The sequence below is a fragment of the Atheta coriaria genome, unplaced genomic scaffold (genome assembly GCF_025399875.1).
Source record: "Atheta coriaria isolate IRGN ID8LTWV9N9 unplaced genomic scaffold, Caltech_Dcor_3.1 hic_scaffold_5_pilon, whole genome shotgun sequence".
Taxonomy (NCBI): Eukaryota; Metazoa; Arthropoda; class Insecta; order Coleoptera; family Staphylinidae; genus Dalotia; species Dalotia coriaria.
The window spans coordinates 10,887,609-10,914,590 of NW_027045447.1; the positions used below are offsets into that span (position 1 = coordinate 10,887,609).

A 26,982-nucleotide genomic window follows, 5' to 3' on the forward strand; every position below is an offset into this window, starting at 1 on the left:
CTTTGTCGGTGTGCTTCGACGCTCTTTTGCTCTTTCTTTCCGTTCATTTGGTGTGACAGTCACGAATTGTTTATTATTAATACTAGAATAACACTTTTTAAGCCCGAATACAAATTAATAATGGGAAAATCTTCAGACGTATAATTTATAATTTATTATTAATTTGTGAAAATAGTTAATGAGTGAATGAAAAGTTTAAAATTTGCATTCAATGGATCTGCAGGTTTCACTTTTCTTGCCTTTTACGACGAATCTTTGTAATTAACGTCGGTGAATGCAATTGCTTGTAATTATCCAGTTAATTGTGATTCTAAATTATAAATAACATGTTTCCTATTGTTGCTTGCAGATACATAAACACAAAATAAACAAGGAATCTGGATGTTGTAAACTTTTGTGGTGAGTTTTTAATTTTTAAATTTTGAAATTATTTCGCGTGTAGATTGTAATAATTGTTTAATGTATAACGTTAAATGAGTTGGTGAAAATTAATGCATTGTTATAATTAGTAAATCAATTAATCTCGATGTTAAACATCGCCGTCGAGCGCTGTTTGGTTGACGCCGCACCGTCGGATTATTGGTTTATCGGGTTTGGCGTTTTATCGCAAGCGCGTCCCGACGATAAAGTTACACAACAGCCGATCGCTAATTTATGTGCCGTTCTTTGTGGTGACGCTCAATGAGGGAAGGGGTGAATTGTCGAAACTGCCATTGTTACGCATTGTCTCGCCTCACATTTCATCAATTACTATTAATTCCACACGATCTACGCTCAAAATAACTCAAAAATTCACATATAAACTAAAAAGATAAAATTGTGTCAGAAATTAATTAATAAGTTATTATGGCCCATAAACCTTAATTATTATGTAGGTGGCATGAAATAAACGTGTAGCAGCATGTGCAAATTGAAGTTCAAACACGAATGACTCGCGTATATTGTTTATTGCACGTCAGTTATGAGTTGAAAATTATAAATTGCAAATTGCGTAGTCGCACGCCACGACATTATTAAATATTCGATATACAATTCCCAACGCATTTCCTGCAAATAAATTTATGTCGTAATTACGCCGCGTTCTAGAAAGGTCATGGATATTTTACATCATGCAGCAAAAATCGATATTTATATTTACTAAAAATCTCATATTCATGCCGGGAAAAAATGCACACGTAACAATAAGCTAATAATCATAAAATATTCAATTACATTCAACAAATACATGCGTTAAATGTGTAATAATTGTGCATATGCGGACGTATTTGAAATACATATTTAATCCAACGTCAACATCCGTGTTTTTCAAAAGTGGTGAATTTTTCATGCGACTCCAACGTTGGTTTTAATTTATTGTCGCGTTTTTTTTCCGACTTTTTCTTTCGTTCGTTGCGTGGTTGCATGACTGCAGTACTAGCTTACATAATTTGCGAGAGCCAGCTAACAATATATTTATTTATTCTCGGTTTTACTCGGCCGCAGTTTATAATTACTTTTTTTTTCGCATTTCATTTTCCTCTTCGCGTTCGTTTCGACAAGTGAACAAACGCCGCGGCGCGGAGGTAAAACGTCGAAGGAAACGTAAACGCGTCCGAGTAATTTAAATCGTTCTGAATAATTTAAACAACTGTTGTTCATTCAGACGTTTAGTTGAGTAACCATCTGACGCGCGCTCTTCTTCTCCTCTTGTTTCACTTTTTACTTTTTGTTCGACTGTGTGCACTGCAGTGCTGAATTGAATTGACTCTTCTTTGTGATGTTGGAATACGTTGGATTTGAGGACGGAAACTTTATACATTCTCCGGCTGTGCGTGCGCGCGTAGGATGAAACGTAAACGCGGCGGAAAACGAAACAAGCGAATCCGAATGCGAAATGCGAAATAAGTAATGCGAAGTAAGAAGCGAAACGAAAGTTGCGCGTCGGTCGCATCTTTGCATATTTGCATATTTTATGCAGACAGGAGGCGACAGAGGAAAAGAGAAATTCATTAATCAGCGCAGAGAATATCTGCAAATCTTTAGATTTATATTTATATTTAGCCACCTGCATGGAAAAACACATTTTCTTTTATTAGAACCTGAGAGCGGTTAAGAAACTTTTGTTATTTAAAAAATAAATAAAAATTAAATAAAATAAGCCAGAATTTAGTCATTTTTATTACCTAGGCATCTCAGGATATTGTGTTTACAATAAAATAGTAGAATTCAATTTTATTCTTAAAAATAAAAATTTTCAGAAACCAAACCTAAACATTGTGAAGATTGATGAGTGCACAATTTATCAAAATATATCATGTTCGCCTTTTCAAGGATAAATCGAAATGAATTCGATGATAAATCGAGTAAACATTTTATTTTTTAAAGTTTATTACTTGTTTTGCATTTGATTAGAGATTTGTAGGGTGTGACAAATTGCACACACATGCTGTAATTGCAACTCGAGTTAAACTTAAACACTTAAACACACATGTTTGTACTAAAACTGGGTCAAGTACTTCGGTTAACAGCTTAAGAAATCACTTTTCTTTCGTGCTGTGATTGCCTGCATTTATTGTTTACTCGCGTACTTTCCAAGCAATATTTCAGGTCACATCAAGATAGACGAAATAAATTCTAATAATTATTGTTATAATACGATTTTATCTCTGATTTGTTTGATTGCTTTTGTCAATATTGTAATTATCTGCGATTGGAGTGAATATTCATTGCGTTTGCTTTGCTAACGAAGCTTAATGAGCGCTGCAAATGTTTCAACGTATCAACGTGTCACGTGTGAAATGCACAAAACAGCAAGATAATAATAAATTCTTATTTGAGTTGAAGGCCTGCCGCCTGCAAGCGTGGCACATTTATTAAACGTCCGCAAACAGCGTTTTTAAATGTAGTTTTTAATATAAAATAGAGTTGTAACAGAAGCAGATGCAAATATACATTTTGTAGATGTAGATGATGTGTAATTTTTGCATTTTCACAACGTGTGAATACACGTGACATGCTGTGTACCGGCTTTGGCTGTTGCCGCTGCAAATTTCGCGAGTAATTCCATTTGGCGAACTTGATCCACTTCGTTACGACTCTGCGCGCTCGAGTTTTGCTCGTTTAACGACGACACGCGACCGCGCACGTGATTTTCCGGCTATAACCGACCCGACAACAACATCAACTGGCTTCCTATTGCGCTTTCAATTACATTATTAACTTCTCGTGATACATCACTACTTATACTTCAAATTAAAATTAATTCTCAGAATTATAGGCAGATTTTTAATGGGAAAATGAAATTAAGACAATGTAATAGAAATTAAAGCCTAGAGTTTTGAAAGTAGGTGAGAAAATGAAAAAAAATGTATAAAACGCGTATAAAACAAAATTGTTAGTTACATCATTTATAACTCAAGAACGGCTGGACAGATTTTGATCAACTATAGTTTTTTTGGATTCGTCTTTATCCCGAACAGGAGAATAAATATTAAAATATCAAAAATTTACAAATCCTGAGAAATAAATGAAGCAAAAAATATACCGGAAGTAGTTCTTAATTGGACGCTGCTGTTAGTAAGTGAGTTTTTAAATTTTAAATTTATAAAAAGAAAATAAATGTTAAATACGTATATAAACAACGTAATAAAAGTGATAGGCATGTAATTAATATCTAGTATCATATGTTTGATGATCCAACTGGTAAAAGTGTGCTAGTTGCGTAGCGCCAAGCATTTACGAAAGTTGCGAGAAAAACAACGCCTTAATTAATTATAACGATTTTCTTCTTTTCAAAACGAATTACAAAACTATTATTGCGTACGATAAATCTTGCATCAGTAATTCGAATTATGCATTACTGCGTTTCGACAAGACACGAAAACAATGTGGAAATGTACATAAATAGTATTCCAATGAGTCTGACTCGTAGCGCTGCAAAAGGCAATAAAAACTTAATGCATTATAAATCAAGTTTGAGCAAGTGCTTAACTCATGTTAATAATGTGAATTTCATGCAGGTAAATACAGCCACCAGGTGCATAAAGTACGTTTTAATTCATCGTGAAATTAATTTACGTTTTAATTTGTTAATAAAATTATTCATCGATATTTTTACAATGAATGTAATTGTTTACGGTTGTTTCCCGAATTGTATACAAGTTTCAATTCGACTTGGCGGTTGCTATTACTCCCTGGAGCACAACTGATAAAAACTTTTGGTGGAGGCGCCGGGCATTCATGATACTCCGTATTCCGCGCATTCAGAATCCACACTATATTATATTATCAATATAAGCTATGTTTCTCGTTTATAATAGTACAACTTCTTCTGTACTTCCACGACTATCTTGTCTGCCTAGGAAATCTTCTTACTGCGAGTGTATAATGTGTACGCGCGCGTATAATCCTCTGTTGGTATTTTGGCTTGAGCATAAACAAGATACGCCGACTGCGACTAACTACCCTTATCCATTATTGATAACAAGAATTTATCGCCGACGGTCTAATAAATTACATCAACATCAATTTGCTCATCAATTTGCGGCAGAGTCAACCGCTTGTTTTGCTTTGCGCGATTGGAATGTATATATGTATATAGAGAGATATAGGAACAAAGGCGGTCGAGGACCAGCCGGGAGATATGCCGCATCACGCTTCGTCTAGTCGTCTATTCTACTTCGGTCGGCTGTCGATCAACTCGTGGATGGTGTGTTCAGTTGGAATAAAACGATGAGGATTGCGGAGGATAAGCAAAAAATAAGTGGGAATAAAATTATAATGAAATTAACTGAATAAGTTATCTATTTCAGAAATAAAATGATAAAAATTGTTATATTTAATATTTTTAAGCATTTTTAAAATTGTTCCAACACGTTTGTATTAATAATTGTCGAATTTTATGAATTTTTTAATTTTAAGTTAAGAAACTTTAAAATCTGCTTGTAAAATATTAGATGCAATGCATTAGCCATGAAATTGTCGAGAGAGAACACTAAAAATCACAGAAAACAATAATTTAGACCTAAAATTTCATTTTTCAAAAAAACGCAATTTGAATACATTGGACTTTTGTCCCGATCAAAATTGTAAAATTTTTAGAATTCAGTTTGCCTTCGGCGTCGGATTGTGTATGGGATTGCATTTGACCTTTGGATGCTTTGCGTTGATTCCTTTTTTCCCTGTTTTGTGGCTGAATTTTTGACACACGCAACGTTTTGTTCCGCCCGTTGTGCTCAGAAGCAAAAAATAAAACATAAAACCGCGAATATATATTCATCTTTTATCATTCCGCATTGCTTGCGTGTTTGTTTTGCGCTAAACAAGTGTGATGCGGACGCTCGTATTGAAGCAAACCCGCATTTGGGGAGTTTTCCGCTTTTTTCCTGGCTTTGAATGGTGTGTGTGTATGTGAATGTGTTTTTTTTTCTATATTTTTTCTATGACATTAGGTGTGTGTTGGAGCGCTCGGTCGTAGCGCTAATATTTATTATCTCGTGTCGAGTCAATGCCAGCGGGCGCCCACCATTATAATTGATTTAGTCGCGCGACACCCCCAGACGCGGGGCGAAGGAAGTACAAAACCGGAAAACGAGAAACAAAAAACGGAAAATACAGAACACACAAAATAAAGAATAGAAATGTGGAGGAAAAATTTTCCCGCGATTTAGTTAAGGGATGAAAATGAAATATATTCTTTTGCTGGCAAATTAAACATTTACTGCCATTAATTATGTTCCATACATGTTATAAAGTCGCCGAATATTAAATAATTACGCCACAAACTAAATTATTTAAAAATACTTTTTTATTTAAATTTTTAAATTATTTAAATTAACTTGTTGTAAATCCCCACCATGTAGATATCACGAATTCGGTGGTGCTACTCTCAGAGTAAAGCAAACATTGACTTATTTGCGCTAACACGCGAGTACATCTGCTCGGATGGTTAATTAAAGTAATTTAAACAGCTAATTAAACCGGTCCGCACTCTCCGACATCCCCGTCGCGCGCTGATATATAGAATTTCGTGCGCGCAGGGAAGCGACATTTTTAATTAATTCCCTCCAGTACAGCGCCGCGCGTCGTAAACTATGCACGGAAACGCCCGGGCACTCGGGTGCTAATTATTCCGTAATTAATAAATGGATGATAATAATGCATGTAGGTCGCGCGTGATTTACGCCACCAGCCACGCTGTTTATACATGCGCACTGAATGCATTTTAAAACCACATCGTATGCATCAGTGCAACTGAAATTAAAATTGAATTTCATCCGCTAATTCATATATTAAGTAGTGTGTAAGCAACTTGTAGGTGTTACTTTAGTTTGTTTGTTTCCATGACATTGCACTTACAATGTACAATGTTCATGTTCATGTTGTGCGGTTTATTGAAAAATATCGCTCGTAAAAACATCGCCGCATGATTTAAGGGGACGCAATGAAGACATATTTCTTGCTGTTTCAGTGCGCGACGATGTTTGTCGCACACGGACAAAAACAGAATGTTTAAACTTTTATGCGTCTCCGGCAAACCGGCAAGTCATAAGCACCACACGAGAATAATTTACAGTGTTTTACGTTTGTTTCGCTTTTTGGGATTAGAAGTTGCCGTAACAGTATTTTCAAATTTTTCGGAACTGAAACGTATGACATTTGTTAGCGGAAAATCATAAAAAAGCAAGCGGAAGGGAATATATGAAGCCAAAAGTTTAATATCGGCATATAAATCGCTTTGCTTGCAAAAGCAGCAGAGACGAACTGGCTGTGAATATGTTAAAACCTATGTAGATGAAGAAATTGCGAATTTAATCTTGCAGGAATGAAAATGTCACATTTCCTCATTTTCCACCTAACATTTACATCCATATGTTTTTCTTTTATGAATTAAATTGTGATTTTATTTGAAATTAATTGATCGAAAGTCACAGAAATTAAATCTTGATGTAATGTTAAATGTTTTACCTTCACACACATATAATTTTTATAATTCTGTCCATATAATTAATGATAAGTACTCTAAGCAACTTTGCCCGATTCGATCAACTTGATTTACTCCGCTTCTATTCGCTTTGAGAGTTGACAGTTGCAAGTGCATGCGATAAATACTCTGCAGGCGCACCATTCGCGGTTTCTAGAACGGAAATTAACTTGAACTCGTTTCTTCAGTCACCAGCAGGAGAGCGAGTCGTGAGGCTGCGTCCACATCACAGACATACTTTTGTTACAATTGCATGTTACAAGCAGCAAGCAATATTTCTAAGAATACTTGTATCTGTAAATCGTTACGCACATTTGAAGGCTTTGGCTAGTTGACAGTCTATTGACAAGCATTTTAACTTGTAATGGATATTTTTATCTTGATTTGCCAAATTGCAAAATATATTCAATAATATAAATGCAAACGGTGTCACCACCGTGAAATGAAATCATAGAAATTATTTTATAGAAAAAATAAATAAAAATAGGAAATAACTGAATCTATTTCATGCTGCAACGCGTTCAAGTCAAGTCATTCACTATTTATTTGCGATAAATTGAAACCGATTGTTATTTTCTTTTTTACTTCTAAGAATATAGAAGTTTCTGCCAGTTACAGGACGTTAAAATGAAAGTCTACGCAATTTTTATATTATTTTGGATTAAAATTCAATTTTTAGCTTAAAATACAAAATATAAAAAGATATTTGATAAATTGACATTTTAATACACAAATCTAATGGTTAGATAAGTTTAATTATCTCGAAATGTTTTAGGTTAGAAAACTTATTGCTAATTGAGCTGCCCGAAGCTAGTTGGCTGGCAAACAGTGTGAATTCGATCGTGGGCGAAATTTTATGATCCTTTAATCGTTTATTTGTTGCGAACGATCGTAAAAATTAATGGCTGCCGGAGTTCCGCACTGGATTTATCGTCAACGAGCACATAAACGAACTAACAAACCGACCAAGAATCAACCTGCAATTTCATACGAAATTGCAAATTACATTTTCACTTTGGGCAAACAAAGCAAACAAAAGATAAAAAATCAACTTAGATAAGTTTATGGTAAATAATTGAGTTTTTGTATAATCATTTTCACCTTGTGCAAACTGTAAAATGCATTAATATATTTTTATTTATTTTGTCTTTAGTTCTAGAGTTTTATTATCTTTTTACGATGAGTTAATTTTGGATACAAGTAAAATAGATCAAAAATTGTATCCGCATTTCAGTTCATGGGAATATTAAATTTATTTACTTTAATAATGAAGTAAAATGAGATTAATTTTGTTACCTTCGTAATAAAGATACAAATAGTTAAAATACAGATATTATATTTGTTGAAACCATTGCAATATTGTGAGAATTAGGTGAACCAGAAAAAGCAACTAATTTATAAATAATTTGTGCTCGGAGAATTAGCGAAGATGAACATGACTAAATCGCTGAACCTATACTAAATCTACAAAATCCACTAGATCCTAGCAAATCTCATTAGTCTTCTCGTCGCTCGTTTCTCATGCGTGCCAGCTTTGTTATGAAACTTAATCACATGCGAGGCACTAATATCCAAATGCTTCGATATATCACCGTAACTAGGCTTATAGAGTGTTTTGCGCGCATGATTAATACGCGTGGAAATAACGCGACGACGTGACGATGACATGATGACATGATGGCGTAATTAAGTTGATCAAATACTGTTTTCCGCATGATTGCCTTCGAGACTCACTTTAAATTACATCAATTTTACGTTTTCACCAAATTAAAATTTTACCTTCGCTGTTATGTAAATGCATTGCTTTTATATGCGTGCATAAAGTTTAATGCGATTAATGGCAATCATTATATATTAACCGCAGTTGAATAAAATGTATTAGGTACATTGGTAGTTCAAAATTGAGTCGATGTAATAAATTCAGCTGGCTCGTTATTGCATCTAATGACGTGCGGTGTATACACAATTGTGAATTGTGCGAAAACGAAAGTAAAACAATTATTACGTTAAATAACGCCAGGTTCGCACGTGCACGCGAAACGTGCGCGCGCATTAAGTTTAAACAATGATCACACACTAACAAACTCAAATATTTCACATTCACATTTATATCTACACTTTACACTCCTTTTGGCAACAATTGCGAGTGTGCAGTGCGTGTGTGCACCGCGTTTATGTAATTTAATTACAGATATTTTCCTACACGCCATGCACATCATACGAGTAGTTTTGTATTGTTCATCTTAGAGCTTCTGCACGCTTTGATGTTTAATATTTTTAAATTTTGTGCAATTTCAATCGTCTGGAACAAGACAATGAAATGTGAATATTGTGTTTTCTCTGCTTGGGAATATTTTGGTTGGCAATTAAAACGCTTTCGGTTCGGTAGCTTTTGCGGCGGCGTGCGTGACAACGTGCGTTTTAATTTCTGCGATGAATTAATGTTTGAACGCGTAATGTAAACAACTAAAATATACTTTTCACATGCGCTCACTTTTGTTGTGCAGCTGTGTTCAAAGGAAAATAAAATGTTTTACAATATTAATTAATTATAGTTGATTTAATATAAAATTTTGATTTTTGACAATTTAAACCAAATATTTCTAGATTGTCTGAAATGTATGTACCGAATATATGTTTTATGGAATGCTCAGTAATCTCACCAAATGAGAATCAGAACAATCCGCTGCGCATTTGCGTTCAACTGCTCATATGCAATAATATGAGCCGCTACGCGCGCAGTTGATCTAGAATGATGGCTCTAAAATTCAATTAATAACGATTTCGATTGCGAAACTCTACTTTCATGCATATTCAAGTCATTCACTTCAATTTTCTAGCTAAACTTGCGCGACAAGACAAAATTATTACTATGCCAATCACAAATAACAAAGTTTAAATTTTTATTCATTTTATTCATTGTTGGATATATTGTGGATGCGCCGGGCATTGTTCAAATATAATTTCTGATAGTAAAATATGAAGCTGCAAATGTCATTATGAATATGTATACTTTAGTACAGAATATATCGCGGGCATCGTTGGACAGTTTATCATATTCTACGTCGTGTTAGCAAAGCCACAGATTTTCGGGCGCGCAATTTCTAATGAAATTATACGTCGAAGCAATATCAGCTTGACTCTCTGGCATAAATTACACTCGTGCTTCTGTAAAATTTAATGAAGCTTTAAATCTGCCGCTGCAATCTGACTATGCATTTATGCATTTTATGTGCGTGATTAACAATTACAATAACCGTCAATTAACTATTCAATCCAAACGCAATTTACATTTTGACTGCATCAAAATCAAAAGCTACGAACTTTGATTATTTAATCAATTTTATGTTTTTATCTAAAAGGTAAAAGAAATGAATAATTACAGAATTTGTTCAATAAGTTTGGAACTTATTATGCTCAGCCTTTTGTGTTTTTATGCCCCGGCTCGCTCGATTCTAATCTTTCTACCCATGGAAAATATTTCTTTCATGCGTCCTAGATGAAAATAATTTATGGCACTTAATAGAACTGTCCGGCGAGTATTTCCAGTGTTTGCACTGTGTGCTCTCCGGGTTCGGTTGATATTTGCGTTACAATATCAGGGGTCAAACCGCCCTCACACTCTCACATATTGCACGCCGGTATGTGAGCGTTGAACATCGCGAATCCGTGTTCGAAGTTTTGCGGCGCGCGCGCTTGGTTAATATCCAGACTAAAGCCGTAGGTATGGGTGGGTGGTTGCAAGCTGGGGATATTATAAATCACCGCATATATTTGACGTTTCCTTTGCGCCAACAACAATTGTAATTAATTTATACAATAGTGGACGGAAAAGGGCTGGTGGTTTGTCGAGGCTAAAATAGTGCCAACTTGCTTATAACCCTCTTTTCGCTCGTCGAGTGTGTAAAATGTGTGATGTTTCAATGTTTGCACGAATGTTGAATGCTTTTTGTCGACGTGGCTCTCCGCCGAAAAGTTGTCTCTGTGTATGTGTGTGTTTTGACGTTTGTCGGGACCAGGACCAGCAACAAAACCTTCTTTCAAAAAATCCCAAAAGCGTTCGATTCGCACATGTGTGGATAGTTGGATAGAGAAAAAAAAAACGTGCGCGTAATTGCCGCGCATCCGAGGAATTATTCGCTGGAGGGCGTGCATAAAACACAGGCACGATGCGGGAATTGTTTTGTGCGGACCGTTGAAAATGTCACAAATTTACCCTATTATATTGTCACTGGCGCTGCATTGCGTTTTTTATTCTCCACGAGCACTGACGGCGAATTATGTGCGCCGAAAAGCGAGTGTGACGAATCGGAATGAACCGAAATCAATGACGACCGAAACAAACGAATCATTTTTCAGGCGGATGGTTTAGAATTATCATTCAATGTGGAAAAATTAAAATCAGTAGCCATAAATATATTCATTTCTAAAAACAGCGTGCAGATGTTTTTACCGATGCATAAATTTCACAACAATTTGTGCGAAACGTTTATCACCGATCGCAATCACGTATCGTGATCGGATTGCGTTTCTTCTCACATTACCTCAAACTCACGCCGGCGACAATTCCGCCGCCTGACATTTCGTAAAAGAAAACACTCGCTTTTAATGTCAACCGAAGCGTGTTTTACTTCACCATATTTTCTATCCTGTGATATTTCCTACTTACTTTAAAGTCGTTGGCAAACAAAAGGCCAAATGACAAGATGGACGTGACTGAGACTGCGAACTGGATGGATGCATTAGCGCCCGTTGGTGTTCTTTTGCTCTCTGCAGCTCTTTACGTTTTCTTCAATGCCTGAGTCTGGTAATTGTCGTCTGAGGAGCGTCTCGAGTGACACTGCCAGTCGCAACATCGCCGAGACTTATCTTTTTCCATTGCATCATTGCGCGACACGCCGACGACGATGGCTTCTTCATGTTCGCATTATTGTTCTCGGTGCGGTGGTATACGAAATGGCGTCTTCACTCTTCAACAACTTGATCGTCCGATTTCATTTACGTGATATTAGAATTCGAATGCAAGCGCATTGAACAGCGTAGATACCTACTCGTACAAAAGTAGTAGTATTGTAGTAGTGGTTGTTTCGCGTTGTGCATCCTTCGACCCGTTCGTCTTTATTCCGGACTGGCTTGCGTCTCGCCTTACGCTAGATCCATTTGTGCCATTTGTTTGCGTTCCGGTCGGCGGCTTTTAGTTTCTTGCGCGAAATGACGGAACGATATTGCGTTCTGTCATCTGCATCAAAACGCACCAGGAGGTTTTACTTCAGTTTCAAGTTACAACAGATTTACTATTAAATTATTTTATTATATATTATTATTTAAAGTGATATTTGTTATTGTGCAATAGCCGCGGGTTATGCTGACCTGGAGAGCAGATGTGAATTATTCATGTGTGTTCAATTTGAACTTATAACGCCGCCATCCATCCAAATGCAAATCGATTTATACGAACAATGCAATAATCCAATAATTTCCAATGTGTTCGTCTGGGGGAATACATTGGAAATCAGAATTGCGTGCCAATATTTAAGTATAACACCAAATTGGAACTATCGTAGCCCTAATATTGAAATTTAATTAACTGTTTGATTTGTCTTGTTGCAGACTGTGTGTTTTTGCGTGTGTACTTTCATTGAAAACCAAATTAAGTTATTACTACACTCTAATAACTGTTACATAATCGTAGGCGGCAGTTGAGACATACAACCACTGTAAAACAACGTCTTTATCTCAAAACATTTACGCCGTGTCCGAGCGAGAATTTATCGCAAAATATTTGACACACTAACTCATTGTCCGAGCTGGTTGTACAGCTCACCTGCGCCAAACACACAATTTTACGTTTTGCTCATATTTTGCATCTAGTAGCCGGGTATAAATTCCAGGCCGCTCGTTAGAAAATAGAAATGTTAAAATACTTCACAAAGGCAGCAGAGACAAATCGATCAAGCACCGCGATAAATACCAGCGCGCGCCGATAAAAAAAATCAGCGCGCATTTGTTAAACGCGTTGCGCGCGGACTTATTCAATAAAATCACCGCCGCGACTGAAAATCGATATATTATATTCGCGACCTCACTTCACTTCCTGGTTGCCCAATTGAATTTATTCACTCGTTTTTTCGCTTTTTATGCGCGCGCCGCGCGCAATTCGAGGGTTTTAATGTACGAAATGTGCGATTTTCACGCGGGTCTCGTAAATATCGATAATTATTCAGCGAATGAAAGTACGTACCCTAGATATGCGGCGATAGTGTTCGCGCATTATTGAATATCGGCCGGAATGTTCGATTGATACAATGCTACTTGCGTGCACGCCCGCATGCACTCGAAAAGCGATCATATGTAGTTGAACGCTACTGAAATGTACGAGTATAAACATTTACGAGTAATTGGGATAAGTGATTTATTTTTATCTCTTAGACTTAATTAAACAAGTCTTTGATAGAAAAAATGTCTTAGGAGATAACTACAAGTGAATTGTAACGAATATTTGAAATTTATTAAAATTTTCCAGACGACGTCTGCATTAAACGAATTTCAATGGTGAAACTTTGGTCGCGCACTGTGAAATTGCAATTACAATGGATTTCAATATCATCTAACCCGACAAAGTCCAACTCGATTCAAACTCTGGTGAACTGAACCGAACTGTGTCGCGAAACAACGCAAAGAACCGCAAAACTTTCGTTGCGAGTACAATTTCCACATTCGCCAAATACCGTCGTTGTCGCCGAGTTCATTACTTCAACGAGACTTTAAATAATGTTCCGGCGCTCAATGCGCATGATGAAAGTGATGAGCGAATAAATGAAATTCTGAATCAGCGTAAATATGACGCTAATGCATTTGTTACTCTTAGTTTGGTTATTTTCTCTTGTGGAGAACATAAATTTGCAATTAACCACCACGCATACATTGCCGTTGGGGGAGGCGTGAGCAAATACAACAAAATGCACTATCACGTTTGTTAAATATTTTCGTTTTAATTTACGTTTAATTGGTTTTGGTGTCGAATTAATACAAAGCTTTTAGTAAAAATTAAAGCTTTTGGTTGCAGGCAAATCAAGCATTTATTATGGAATTTGCATAAATATCTGCATTGCAATAATTGATTTTGCGTTTTTAGGATTAAAATAAACCAGATTATGCATCTATTTTCATAATTATTAAAAAAATAAACAAATATTCAAATTGTTCTACGTTTGATTGCTTTTTATTAATAATTTTTGACATTTTTTGAATTTATTTTCGAAAAATTAAATTTAATTTAAAAACCGATGGAAATCTCCTTGATTAAGGATGATGATGATAGCCTAGATGGCTCTGACGACAGTATAGGACGCAATTATCTCTGAGATTGCAATAGTTATCATACCAACTGATGATCCAAAGCTCGTATAACATTCCCCATATAATATAAAAGTTCAAACCATAATAAACCACTTATTCCTCAAAATCACCCTCAAATTATTAGCGCTTTGAAGTCAATATAAGCAATTTTTTACATTTTTGACTCAAAGTTAGCTAATAGCCTGTAGCAGCACGAGGTAGTTTGGTGCAATCATCACGATTGGAATTAGTTCGACGCAGCAAGAAGCTTCGCATACGAGAAGCGGTAGCGGCGGCGACGGCGGCGGCTGCGAAAGCGGAATAATCACATCAGGAACCGATTCGTTCGTTCGGAAAGAACCAAATTACCCCTCGAGTCGCGCTAAGAGCACTCTCCACCAAACTACTCCCGACTTCATCTCGTGCGCGAACCATTCCATTTCGTACCATTCGGCTGGCGCGCTGTGTTCTGAACGGGGTCGAGTCAACATCACAGTCGAGCCGAGGGAAGCTAGTTTCGCAAATGCACCAGTAAGTAGTTCTCTGGTGTGCGCCCCTACTCCGTGCTTTTCGTAAAATGTCAACGGCATAAGTGATTTTGTTCTCTCCAACAACTTCCGCCGGCACGACGCCGTCGAGCCATTCGCTGCCACCCTCTGCCAGCGGGCGCACAGAGATGATGATGCAAACATTTTGATTGTTTTATGTGATCTGCATAAGAATGCTGTCGCTTTCATCCCTGTCAGCTACAGCTGCATGCCTGGTATGCATGAAGCGTCGCTGACTCTCGCTTCATGACCTGATGTCACTCTTGAATCTTGAATCTTGAATCTTCGACCTTACACTCCAAACAACAAAAAAAACTACTTTCATAAAACCTAATTGTCTATTTATATACATTTTTTTAAAACTTAGGTTTGGGTTGGTTATAATTGTGGAACACGAAATGAATTCATTCCACAGATTAATTAACTTCAAGAGGAGGGCCTGCCGGCAGCTGACTGAAATTGACAATTATCTCGGCGCGTCTCGCCGGCTTGACGGCTCTCATTATGAGGCAAACTATCCCCGAATGGCCCCCGTCATCAGCCGCAGACTATCCCTAGCTGCCCTAGTCATCAACCGACACCACTCGCCCTCCGACAGGACCATTGTTATTGAAATAAAATTACAATTTATACAAAATGAAAAATGAAGACGTTTTCGATAATGGTAGCGCAAAAGTTTTCTAATCTTCTTTGCCAACATTACTCACGATAAAAGTTTGAACGGTTTTAAATTTCAGGTCAATATTTTTACACATGATCAGTTCGCAGCGTTCACATCATATTTTTACGCGTTTAATTTGTTTTATTTTTCGGACAGTCGGTGAACAAACAATGTGAACTTTTAAAAGTTTTGAATAATTAAAAGTTTTACCCTTGTAAAATATTTATTTAGAGCTTTTAGAGATGGAAATAATGAAACTATTATTATCTTGTATTACGTATGGGGTGGTTTCGTCAAAGTTTATTTATCCAACACGCACCGGAAAAGTTTGACGCGTTTGTCAATAAATATCCGGGTGCGACAAAAATGTGTCATGGATTTCCTGTGTTCATGAAACTTCTGCTCGTATTTTGTGCTTAAATTTTCTGCAAATATTTTTTAGGTTTTCATATGATAAAAATGAATTTTTTGTACCTTTTTAACAGACACAGAATAAAAATTATAATTAATTGAAAGCCCACAGCAAACAGTAAAATACCGTAATGAAGAGAGGCGCATCCCTATTAGTGATGAACTAACTGATGAAATGATAAAATTCAATTAAATTCCGCATGGCTAAAAAGGCCGCAAAATATTTAAAACATTTTTATTAAAATTTAATTACTTATTCCAATATTATCCAACCATCAACTTCAATATATTGACATGTTGCTATTTTCCACCATTTATTTTTTTTGTGAAGAATAAAACCGAAAACAATAGCAATAAAAATTTTAAATTCGATTTAACTCGTTTTCATCAAAAAGTTTCGACGCTCTTTAGACATTTCGGTGTTTTGGACTTTTAGGGTGGTTTGGGAGTGAATGCCAAATGCAGGCGCATGCAAAATGCACGCAAGCGCGATATAGGTTCCAGTTTCCAGTTGGCAGTGCCTCGTTTTGTTGTGGAGTTTTTGGATGAAGCAGGGTGAGGCTTTGGGGTGAACTGTCACATCGCATTAAACTTGATTGATAAATAATTCAATGAATAGTACCTTGCCACGCTCACAGCAGCGGATTTTTTTGTTACAAAAAAGTCTCTATAATTTTATGCATTTAGCAATAAAAAATAAAATTGTGCAATTATTTTAATCTGCATATAATATAGAAAAAGTTAAAAAATCATTTTTGCTCCCCTCGTGAGATTTTGAACATTTGCAAATAAAAAATGAACTGGCACAAGTTGACGTTGACGAAGTTACCCTTTTGCTTCATCGCCGACAAGCAATTTCTTCAGCGGCACTTTAAAACGTCGAGAACAACTGGGGGTGAAGTGGCGTGGGCGCAAATTCACTGTTGAATGTTGAATGTTGGATGGCGAACATGGCAAACGCTGAGCGGATGTGCGTCGGTGCCATCGTAATGAATTGCTTGCTCAGTTGCTAATTGCGAGTAATCAGCTTGTATAATTTTGGGCATACATGTATGCCTCAAGCACCAACGCAAACAAAAATTTTAATTTTTTCTATAAATTTCTATGAATTTACAAAGACCCTGAATTGTCGCTATCAATTTCTTTAATTTTTGTTAATTTTAAGTTTGTCTATTTAATGAGGATGTCTTTGAGTGTATAATTTAGCCTGGAGTTTAGTCTGGAGCGTGTGTCTAGTTTTGCACCCTTTTGTTCTTAAGGTGGCGGCGAGCTGCCGACGCCAGCGCCGTTAGGAAGCGGAAACTTTACGATGGCTATTTGAGTTTCGAGGCGTCGTGCGCAATTGTGTGCCTTCGGCCGGCATCTCGGGATGATCAGTTCATTCCGAGAAAGAGCGTGGCCAACCCCCCGCTTGCAACCCCACGCCTCCAGCGCAATCACACTCGGCTCATCCTAATTGCGTTTGTTTCTTCTGCTCGGGCTTCCTCAGCAGCGCGCTTCAGCACTTCTAGTTTCAGTTTTGAATGCTTTGCAACACTTAAAAGGCAAGCAAACTGCTTACTTTCAAGTGAAACAATTTTCTCTGCGCAAAAATTCACATCTTGATTATCTCGAATATGTTACTGCTTTTTGCTAATTTCTAAATTGGTATTGTTTATATGACAAATTAATTATTGAGACGAAAGACATTGTGTTTGCAATTGTAAAAAAATCACTTAACATCCGTGCACTTAATTCGCTTGGGCGTGTGCTTGATTTGTTTGCCGTTTGCCTGTTTTGCATTCTTCGCTGCTCTTCCGGAGACTCAAAGAAAACAAAACGAAACGTGTTGTACTCTGTTGTGTTGCGCGGGCGGAAGACGAACATCAACAAACAATTCAGCTCGAGTGGAACGTATCATGCAAAAGCGGCGTGTGGAAAACTTAATTAAAATTCATGAAGTTATAAAATTGTTGTCTGCCGAGACGGGAGGTGGTATACAATTGATAGGGGTGCGGCAATAAACCGGGGCACTTGGCGCGTGATGAATATACGCCCACGACGTGAAAAACCCTGTGGAAGTTTGGCGGAAATATGACGTCCGCGCGTTAAACTTAATGATTGTTATAAAGACGAAACGAAGTTGTTACTCCGAAGGGGGCGTTAAAACGATAACTTGGACTCGCCAACATTCACTCACTGTGTTTCAAAAAATCATCATAAACTTTACTAGTTTTGTGACCAAAACAACTCAAAGCAATAAATTACAACACTACAAGAATTTGATACAAAAAAATTCTTTTATTTTTTAAATTTACTTTAGTGATCCTCTGAGGATTGCCCCGGCCGGTTTTAAACCGTCGGCTGTTTGGCGTCGACGTGATATGGATGATTCGATTGATATTTTAAACTATGTGCCAATAAAAGCGAACTGCGCGCGGCCGCCTCGATAATAAAGCGGAACGGTTATTGGCAGATCGACGCATCGGCGGCGGAAGCGTCGGCCAAACAAAAGGACGCCGAGAAAAAGCCCGTTTGTGGCTCACACAAAGATAACCCACATCTTAGATATTCCAGATATCCTAGATATCCGGGAATCTAACCTTATATAGGTGCGCTGAGTCAATATCAACGCGTATAAAAGAATATCGAGGAGAGGATTGCAGAGAGTAGCAGTTGATTTGGAGGATTGCACGATGTCAAAGTGGAAGTGTCAAAATGGAATGGAAAATGTAGCATGAGAAGAGATTTAGGAGGATAATGATATTGCTTTGGATAGTTTGCATAGTTTTCATTTGTTAGAGAGTTTTATCTTATGTGAGGTTAGGTTTTTCGCAAGTCAGCAGTTGTTTCAAGTGTTGATAAATTTTGGCACATCTTCAACGAAGTTTTCCGGTTTGCTGACAATGCAGACAATAAATTTTCTTGTTTAAAATCACATTTTTCTACAAAATTGATTTAGACTCAAATTGAAACTTAAAAATTTTGTATATAGTTAATACAACCCTGTAACCCGTTTGGAGAGACCTAAGAAAACACTTTGTCTCATTTACATCCGGATTGAAGCTCGTAACCAAACCCAAAACTACTCCTACCTACCGAATAAATCTGTATCAGGGTTCTGCGCCAAAGGGAGTTAATATCCTTCAGCGCTTAATAAAAGAAAGGAATAAATTACTGTCGCTTAATGCGCATGGCATTAGCAAGTTGCAACTTTCCGAGAGGCACAGATGAAAGTCTCGAGTCTAAGCACGTCCTGAAAATACTACTCCAACACATGCATACTCGTAATGGCAATGCGAGCTTTAAGCACACTTCTCGAACATTCTGCGCTTACATTAAACCGCACAAAGCAAGTCGATACACGTCGAATAAAGTATCGACTGCGGGCGGTTGCTGCTCACTGAAGGATGGATGGCAAGCCTGCTCGCGGCAGCAACAGTCTGTCGATACGCGAAAGGGGTGCGCGCGAATGAGCGAATGTTAAGTGGAAAGTTCTTGTAAATTTGCATTAACGATATAAAGGCCATGGGCGAATTGAAATAGTATGGAAATGTGGGGGCGGCAAATTAAAGACGACTGCCACCGGATGACTAGAAACCACCTTCTGCTTTACCGAAAGCTCAAAAGCTTCTTTTAAGTAAATAAACCAAGGCTAAACAAACGTAAAAGATTTTTTAAACTCGAAAAAAGTAAAAGTAAATTAATTAAAATTGTATTCAATTAAGATGACAATGCGTGGCTGGTTAAGTAATAAAGTGCTCTTTACAAACTGGTTTGCTCTTGTTTTCAGTACCGAGACGCTCACAACACAATCGAACGTGCGTTTGCGGCACTCCACGTCGCTCGCGAGAAGACGCTCCAGACGTTAAGAGGATGCCACGATCCGGATAGACGAAACACACCACTTGCCGACACCCCACCGCATATAAATTATTAAATTAATACGGGTTCATTCAAGTCGATTCGCATTCGCATCTTGAAAAGCTCTCCACACAACATGGAGGATAAACATCGATTTCCAAGAGTTCCTTGGCTCGGATTATGTTTGCTACTTCTTGGTAAGTACTAAATTATTACAAATTACTTACATCATTGTTTACTACTTCTTATTACTTTATTTTATATCTTACGATGAAATTGATCCAAAACTCTTAACAACTCAGTCTCTGGAGTTGAGTTTCAACACCAAAACTTGCTAGACTTTATGTTAAAGTTTCTCGCATGTGTTTTTTTTTATTTTTGTGGTATGAGTTGAATAATAAAACATTAAAAATGTAAAAAAATGTTTTTTGAAAGTTTAAATTCACTTTAAAGGGTTGAAACTGATTTGGTATGTTAAAAGACTTTCCAGATACAGCTCGGAATTCTATTGTGCAAATTTAGCAGTATTGAATACATAGTTATAGGCTTGAAACTCGAGTCCTTGTCGTCCTCGTCGCGTTCTCGTCCGCTACAATGCGCGATACGTCGAGGGCGCGCCATTCGCATTTTGCCTCATTTGCTGCCTAATGTAGAAGAAGACGTCACCTTGGGAATTTAAATACGAATTCCGCAATCCCATAACGTCGCGCCAGACAAGTTATTTAGACGTAGACGAAATCCCTTCTTCTTACGATTGCGATTACGCCGAGAGAACACTTTGATCCGCGCGCCGGCGACGGTTTCACTGCAAACGTTTTCCTGCATTTGCATGCGTTCGCAAGCGTTTTCAGACATTGCGGACATTTTATTGATGATTTTCTACATGCGACATTCTTGCAGAATGTCTGCGCAGCAAAGAAAACAGCGCAGCAGTGGAAAAATTTGCATTAAATATTATATCATAGTGGATTTCAAGGAAGCTTGCAACTTTCCAAAATATGGAAAAGCGGAACATTTTAGATTTAAACGCTATTAGGTATTTAATAAACATGAGCTATATAAGCTATCTAAATATTGAATTTACAGCGAATGTTATTTCTATTTGTAGTGCATAGCATTTCTCATTCGGAAAGTTTTATGCACGCCAGAAGAAATACGTTTCCGTCCCAAAGATTTTTCATCATGTGTTTACGTTTTATAAAACTTTTCAACTGAGAGGCACTGCACAACGTAGCGGAAAATCTGTTTATAGGTAGATGGTCTCGTTATGCCCATCCGACCCTTGCCAAGCCTCTCTAGCTACCTTAAATATTCAAGAGCTTTTCATGCATATTTCAAATTATTAAAAACAAATAAAAACTTTTATACAAACATTTTTAAAAACTCTTTAAAAACTGTTTTTTGTTTAATTAATTTAATTACATTATACAAGTTGTGTGTGGGCTAAAATTTTGAATGATTAAAGGGTTCGACGAGGAAAAACACGCTTCTGAAGCTGGACGTTACGTCCGCATCAACTTTCCGCAGAGTGATCGTTGGGAAATTATGTAAAGGTTCACTCGCAAGTCACCGATGTTAGGGGTATAATTTGGGTCACTATTAATCTTAGAAACAAGTCCAAAACATAGAGATTAATGTCTTACTTTGTGGCCTCGCAAACCAGGCTCTAATTTACCAGGCACGAGATTTCAATTCGAGTGCATTTTCCGTTTCACCGTGTTTTTGGCTGCCCGAAAATATTGTGGTGTTCATAGTGAAAATTTTGAAGCTTTGAAATTGCGAAGGTCGTTTATTATGGGCGAATTGAAATCGCGTCATTGAGCGTCGAAGCTTTCAAAAGAGTGCTTTACTTGCAATTTCTTGCCTCGAAAGCGATGGAAATAAATTACGAGCTTGAGTCGACTGCCGTGGCAAGTTCGGGCTTGAGGGGTGGTAAATTAGAGCTGAGAGAGTTGAGTGAAGTTTTGCAATAGTCATCAGTCTCGAGTTTTGCTCGACACCGTTTTGCATATAAACAACTTTGCCAACAACATTTTCAATTTTCAATTAAAGCTTCTTTCATTTCGAAAATAAGCTAAATAAGCTCAATTTTTGCACAAAAAAGAGTAGTTTACTGAGAAAAGGGTTGAAATCAATACATAAACACCCTGCGGTGTCTTTAAAGGTAAATGTATTAATATGTATGCAACATTCCTAAATTCAACCCCTAAAATGCGGCAAACACGTAGGCGTCGTATTACACCATCGTTTTTCAAAACGTTTGCCTCCTGAGCACCTTGCTTGAATGTTTTCCAAGGGGTGCGGATGCTGAGTTTTGCCAAACGGCGGGCAGAAATGTTGAATGTTGGATGGCCGGCTCGCGACTTTATTTATTGCCACCGCGTTGCATCTTTTAATGGGCGCATTATGAATTTTATACCGAAATGGCGCTCTTCGGCAAGAAATATGGCGGCCGGCAGACGCTGAACGTGATTTGTGACTTTTTCCCTTTTCTCCACGCGCCCTCTGGCTAACAATCTCACTCAAAGTGCGAACTAATATGAAATTCAATTCGCAAACACTTTCAACGCATTGTTTTTCTTCTCAAACACCCAAGACAAATAAAACCGTCAGTGATGGCCGTCATTTAATGCATTTAAACGTATGGATCCATTAAAAACTTTTTCAAAAATTCTGTTTAAGTGTTAAAATGTTTTATTATTCATCGAACATTCAAAGCGCTGCGTTTGAGAGCTTTTCGGATGGAAAACGCCGAATAACGAAGCTCGCGGGTGCGAAAAGCGTAAAAGCTCGTCTTAAAACACATCTCGCGCCAGTCGCATCGCGTGAGTGTAAACATTGGCGGGGATTTCAGCCGCAATTCGCACATTTTGGTGACACGTGAAAATTTCCATTCGGCGAATATTGTTCAGCCGTCGCAAAATTTGCGAGCGCGCAACTGAATACGTTATTGTGCATAAATCAAGCGTAACGTTCGAAGAAAAATGCCAGTTTTGTCCTTTGGTGGAAGACTGAATGCGGAAGGAGGTTAAAGGAAGTGCGAACGCTTGGTGGTGGAAAAAAGGGACCTAAAATTTAATTACATCCCGGCGAGTTTCACCCACAACGCTCGGCCGAGACGTCGTTTAACGCTGATGTGCTATTAGTTCTACAAATTATGGTGAATATTAATTGCAAGCGTAATCATTTAGCTTCGTGTAACGCGCAGCAACGCTTGTAGAAAATCTAGTTTTCTTGCTGCAAATTTTTTAAATTTTTTATAATAAAAAACGCAAATTTGATCAATTATCAACTATGTTTTAACTATATAATCAAATTCAGCAATTCTATGCACAATAATTTAAATTCCTATGTGCAAGATGTAAATATAGCGTTTGTTAAGCGTTGTCAGCAATAAATTCAGTCGCAACAAAAACACGCTTTGGTTCCCCTTTCTCTCCGCTTGCTCCTTGCCGGAAAACGCAGGCATGCAGGCACACCCTAATCCTTCCGCAAATTATTACCCAATAAAACAGCGGCCGTTATGCGATCCACATTCGCAATCCGCACAAAACGTCGTGTTTTGAAAGCTGGCTGGAAGCCGCGCATCCTTCGTCCTGTTGTTGCGAAATTAGAGGTAAACATCAAGTCGAGCGTCCTGCCATCCGAAACGAATTAAAACGTTTCAACAACACCCGCATATAAATCTGAATAAAATAAAATTTCTCCGAAAATCAAACAAAAAATATTTTTTAAATAAATTAAACGTTTTCTGATGATTTTATATAAGATTCATATCAGCCACGTGCATGCCACATATTCAAACTTCTAGGAAATTGCTATTTATAAATCAAGACACCGTTTGGGCTGTTGCTACTCGAAAAAACGCTATAATTAGTTGAGGGTTGGCGGTTGGAGTTTGGGGTTGAGGGTTAAGGGTTGTTTTTCCCACCCCTAATGTTTGTACCGCCATCGGCGCAAAAAAAAACTCGCGCGGCGCGGTTTTTTAATGCGCGCTCGAGCTTTAATGGCAGAATGGAATTACATCGAACAACCACCGACCCTAGAAGCCCTTGCGCCAAAGTGAGAGGGTGAATGAAGAGGCGGATGCAGCCGGCGCGGCGCTCAAACAAATTTAGCAGTAATTGGAGATAACCGGCAGAAATATATGTCGGATATATATTTTTAGTAAACAGAAATTAATTTACCCTCAATAACGGACCCTGGGCGAGCTGCGTATACATGAGAGCAGTGTTGTTGAGGCTTGAGGGTTGAAAATCGCTAATGGTAATAGCGTTTGCGTTTTGCTCAAATGCGCTGCAGTTGAATATTTAATTTTTTACGTTTTTGTATTATCTCCATAAGAGTATAACAAGAAAATTCCTTAAAACTTAATATTATTATGAAAACTAATCAGAAAATTCATTTTTTTAAATTTAAATTTTTGTTAAATAATATTTTTGCTCTACAGTAAATTTGTCTGTGTTTAGTGGAGCTGGTTGGGACGTTGTCGATGTTTTTAATCTCAACCGGTTATTTTTTAATTCCGCGTCCTTTATCTCCAATCTCAATATCGTCATATTCCGAGTATAATGTCCGTCGACTGCAGGCGAGTTTCAGTTGAGTCCGGCTCTACGCGAGATTGTATCCGGGTATCCTTATCCGATCCTTATTATCCTGGATATGGATGGTCGAATGTGAAAAAGTTTATTTTACTTCCGGCGTCGGGGATTATATTTATACGGAGCAATTCACAATAGAGATCAATTACTGATCCGGCTAAACTACTGATTGCCCCACGAATACATGATTACTGACTGATTTCAAAATGTAAGAAAAACATGTTTCAGTTTGAGAGCAATTATAGAGAGTAGTTGTGATTATTCATAGTGCAACATTCAAAGCTATAAACATACCGACGCGCATATGAGCCCTTTCATCAAACGAGGGATTAGCTACCCTTGGAAACCGAATGTGTACGGTGCTTTGGCGGTGCTGCAGGAAAAGCGAGTTTTGATTAAATTTAAAAGTTTCCAAACAAACCGCATCCCAGCGACCCGGAGACTTCCGGGAGGTCACGGCTTGCCGACTCCTACCAAATTTTCGCTCTGGAAAGCCCGAAAGAAATGAAATAAACAAACTCCAAGCCCAGAAAACAAAAACAAATCGGAGGTTTGACTTTAAGGTTACGCACTGCTTTGTGCCAACTTTCCAATTAATCGACACACAACCGGAAGTGCTGCTTAGAAATCCACAGATATATAAAAAGTGTAAAAGTGTAATAAAATAAAATTTAACGCAGATTAAAACTTCGCACACTCGTAAAGTACTCGAATCTTTACGAAACCAATTTTAAATTAATGTGACTATTTTCTCATCAACTTAAACAAAATGTATAAAATGTTTAATAATTCAATGATTTTGTTTAACGTACTGTAGCGCACGATAAGCCCGAAGCGCCGAACCAGCATTCAACTTAATTATCTAATAAACTTTTTAATACCCATTAAGTACATTAAATGAAATTACACATAAAGTCGCTCGGTCGCTCGCTGCTTGCGTCTTTCCGGTTTTCCGTCTTCGCGCACCGCCGCCGTCGTTGCATTTATTGCTCTCCTTAGGCAAACCTTCGCGTCGTCGCTAATATTGCGTTCGTAAAACTCATAGTTGCAAGCGGGACAGCCCCAGGGGGATGTTCAGCGACAGGCGCGTGCAGAATGTGACAAGTAGATTTGTCTTGCTCGCCACACTTGAATTTATTACGAATATTTTTATTTTTAAGTCTTAAATTGTTTAAAATGGTTGATTAATGCAGTTGCATGTTAATTAATCGATTGTTTGGCTGTTAATTAGTTGATTCGAGGGTGGTACAACCCTCACATTGTCAATAATCCTGGACAAGCGATTAATCGCCACAATTACCATGAGTGCATCATAATTCCGATTGCGGCTATTCATCAATGTAATACGAGTAATATTCAATAGTAATATTAGAACATAGTTTTTCTATGTCCAAGGAAACATGACAGATTGTTTACTGGCGCAATATTCTTGCTGATCTCAGCTTGTTCAACGTCGATAAATTTTACGCTGAGATTTTTCCATCTCGATTGCTCGTGACACTTTCATGAGAAATTTATAACAATTCTTGCTCGTTGAACAGAAACTACATTTGTTTTCGTACGTCTTTTGCTTTTCAGTCACAGATTATAATTCGTAGATGTCAATTTTGTGGCGTTTTTTTTATGTTTTACTTTTGGTTAGAGTTGCTTTGCACGTAGATAAACTTTTTAGAGCTTACTTTTGGGCGGCGGAAACCAAAGAGTCGTGCTAGAAAACTAGCAGCTCTGAGCGAAGTTTACGAGAACGAGATAAATTTCAACTAGCACCTAGCGGGCGTAGAGAGTTAGCTACTGAAGAAAATAACACTCTTCGACGCGCCGTTTTTTCCACCGCCGCGCGCGCCACTTCTTCAGTTCTTGAGTCGTTGCTCAGTTTCTCTTTTAGTCCACCAACAAACCCGACACCACACGATACGCTATCCTTTGAGCTAGACTTCATGCATAGCGAATAAAACGCTAGAAGAACTAAAAGAAAAATCAAGTTTAACCAAACTCCGCGGTCTATAAAACAAACGCACCGCATGATAACACTTTTTGAGCCAGTATCCAAAGAACGTTTGTAACATGCTGGTTGTGAGTGTTGGTTTTGTTCGCGTAGTTAGTGCGTCAGGGATTTTTTTTTCTTTCGCTGGAGAAATCTCAACTAAGTCCATTAAAGCTTTCGTCTGGTTTTTAGACACTTTTGCGCGCCGAGTATGTGGGAGAGCGTTAGTGCCGCTAAAAATGTTTGAACTTAATATTTTTTTACGTTTGCTCTCCGCAAATACGTGTGCCGCCTTAATTTCGTTTGGATTGCTGCGAGGCGCGCTCGGATTTTTTTCTGTCGGGGAGATTGGAGCGTTGAAAAAGCCGCTCTAATCATATTTCTGCGCGCTGAAAGCTCTCTTTGGACGAAACGTTTTTTCTACGCCGCGAGGAAAAAGTTAGATATGAGTAAATCAAGACAAATATTAAGAGTATCTACCGAAAACAGACGAGTATTAAGACTGACTTAAAGATAATGGAAGCATAAGAGACATAAAAACAAGCGAAAATATAATTTAGTGTCTGCCATTTTTGAGCTCACTGGAATCCATTTATGCGTTCAATTTTGTAATTTTATGAGTAGAAACATTTTTG

At 37.6% G+C, this 26,982-nt stretch overlaps 1 protein-coding gene and 1 long non-coding RNA gene across 3 annotated transcripts in view; one reads left to right on the plus strand and one right to left on the minus strand.

Moving 5' to 3' along the window:
• Positions 1–26,982, minus strand: part of LOC135793009 (uncharacterized) — a 106,666-nt gene that overhangs the window by 75,731 nt on the left and 3,953 nt on the right. The gene's annotated exons all lie outside the window — the stretch shown is intronic.
• The window catches only part of LOC135793005 (uncharacterized), a 61,257-nt gene that overhangs the window by 11,229 nt on the left and 23,046 nt on the right, over positions 1–26,982 (plus strand). The window contains 2 exon segments of the mRNA XM_065303844.1: positions 350–399; positions 19,692–19,959. Of these exon segments, the coding sequence (XP_065159916.1) occupies positions 19,899–19,959 (61 nt within the window). The 5' untranslated portion in view covers positions 350–399; positions 19,692–19,898.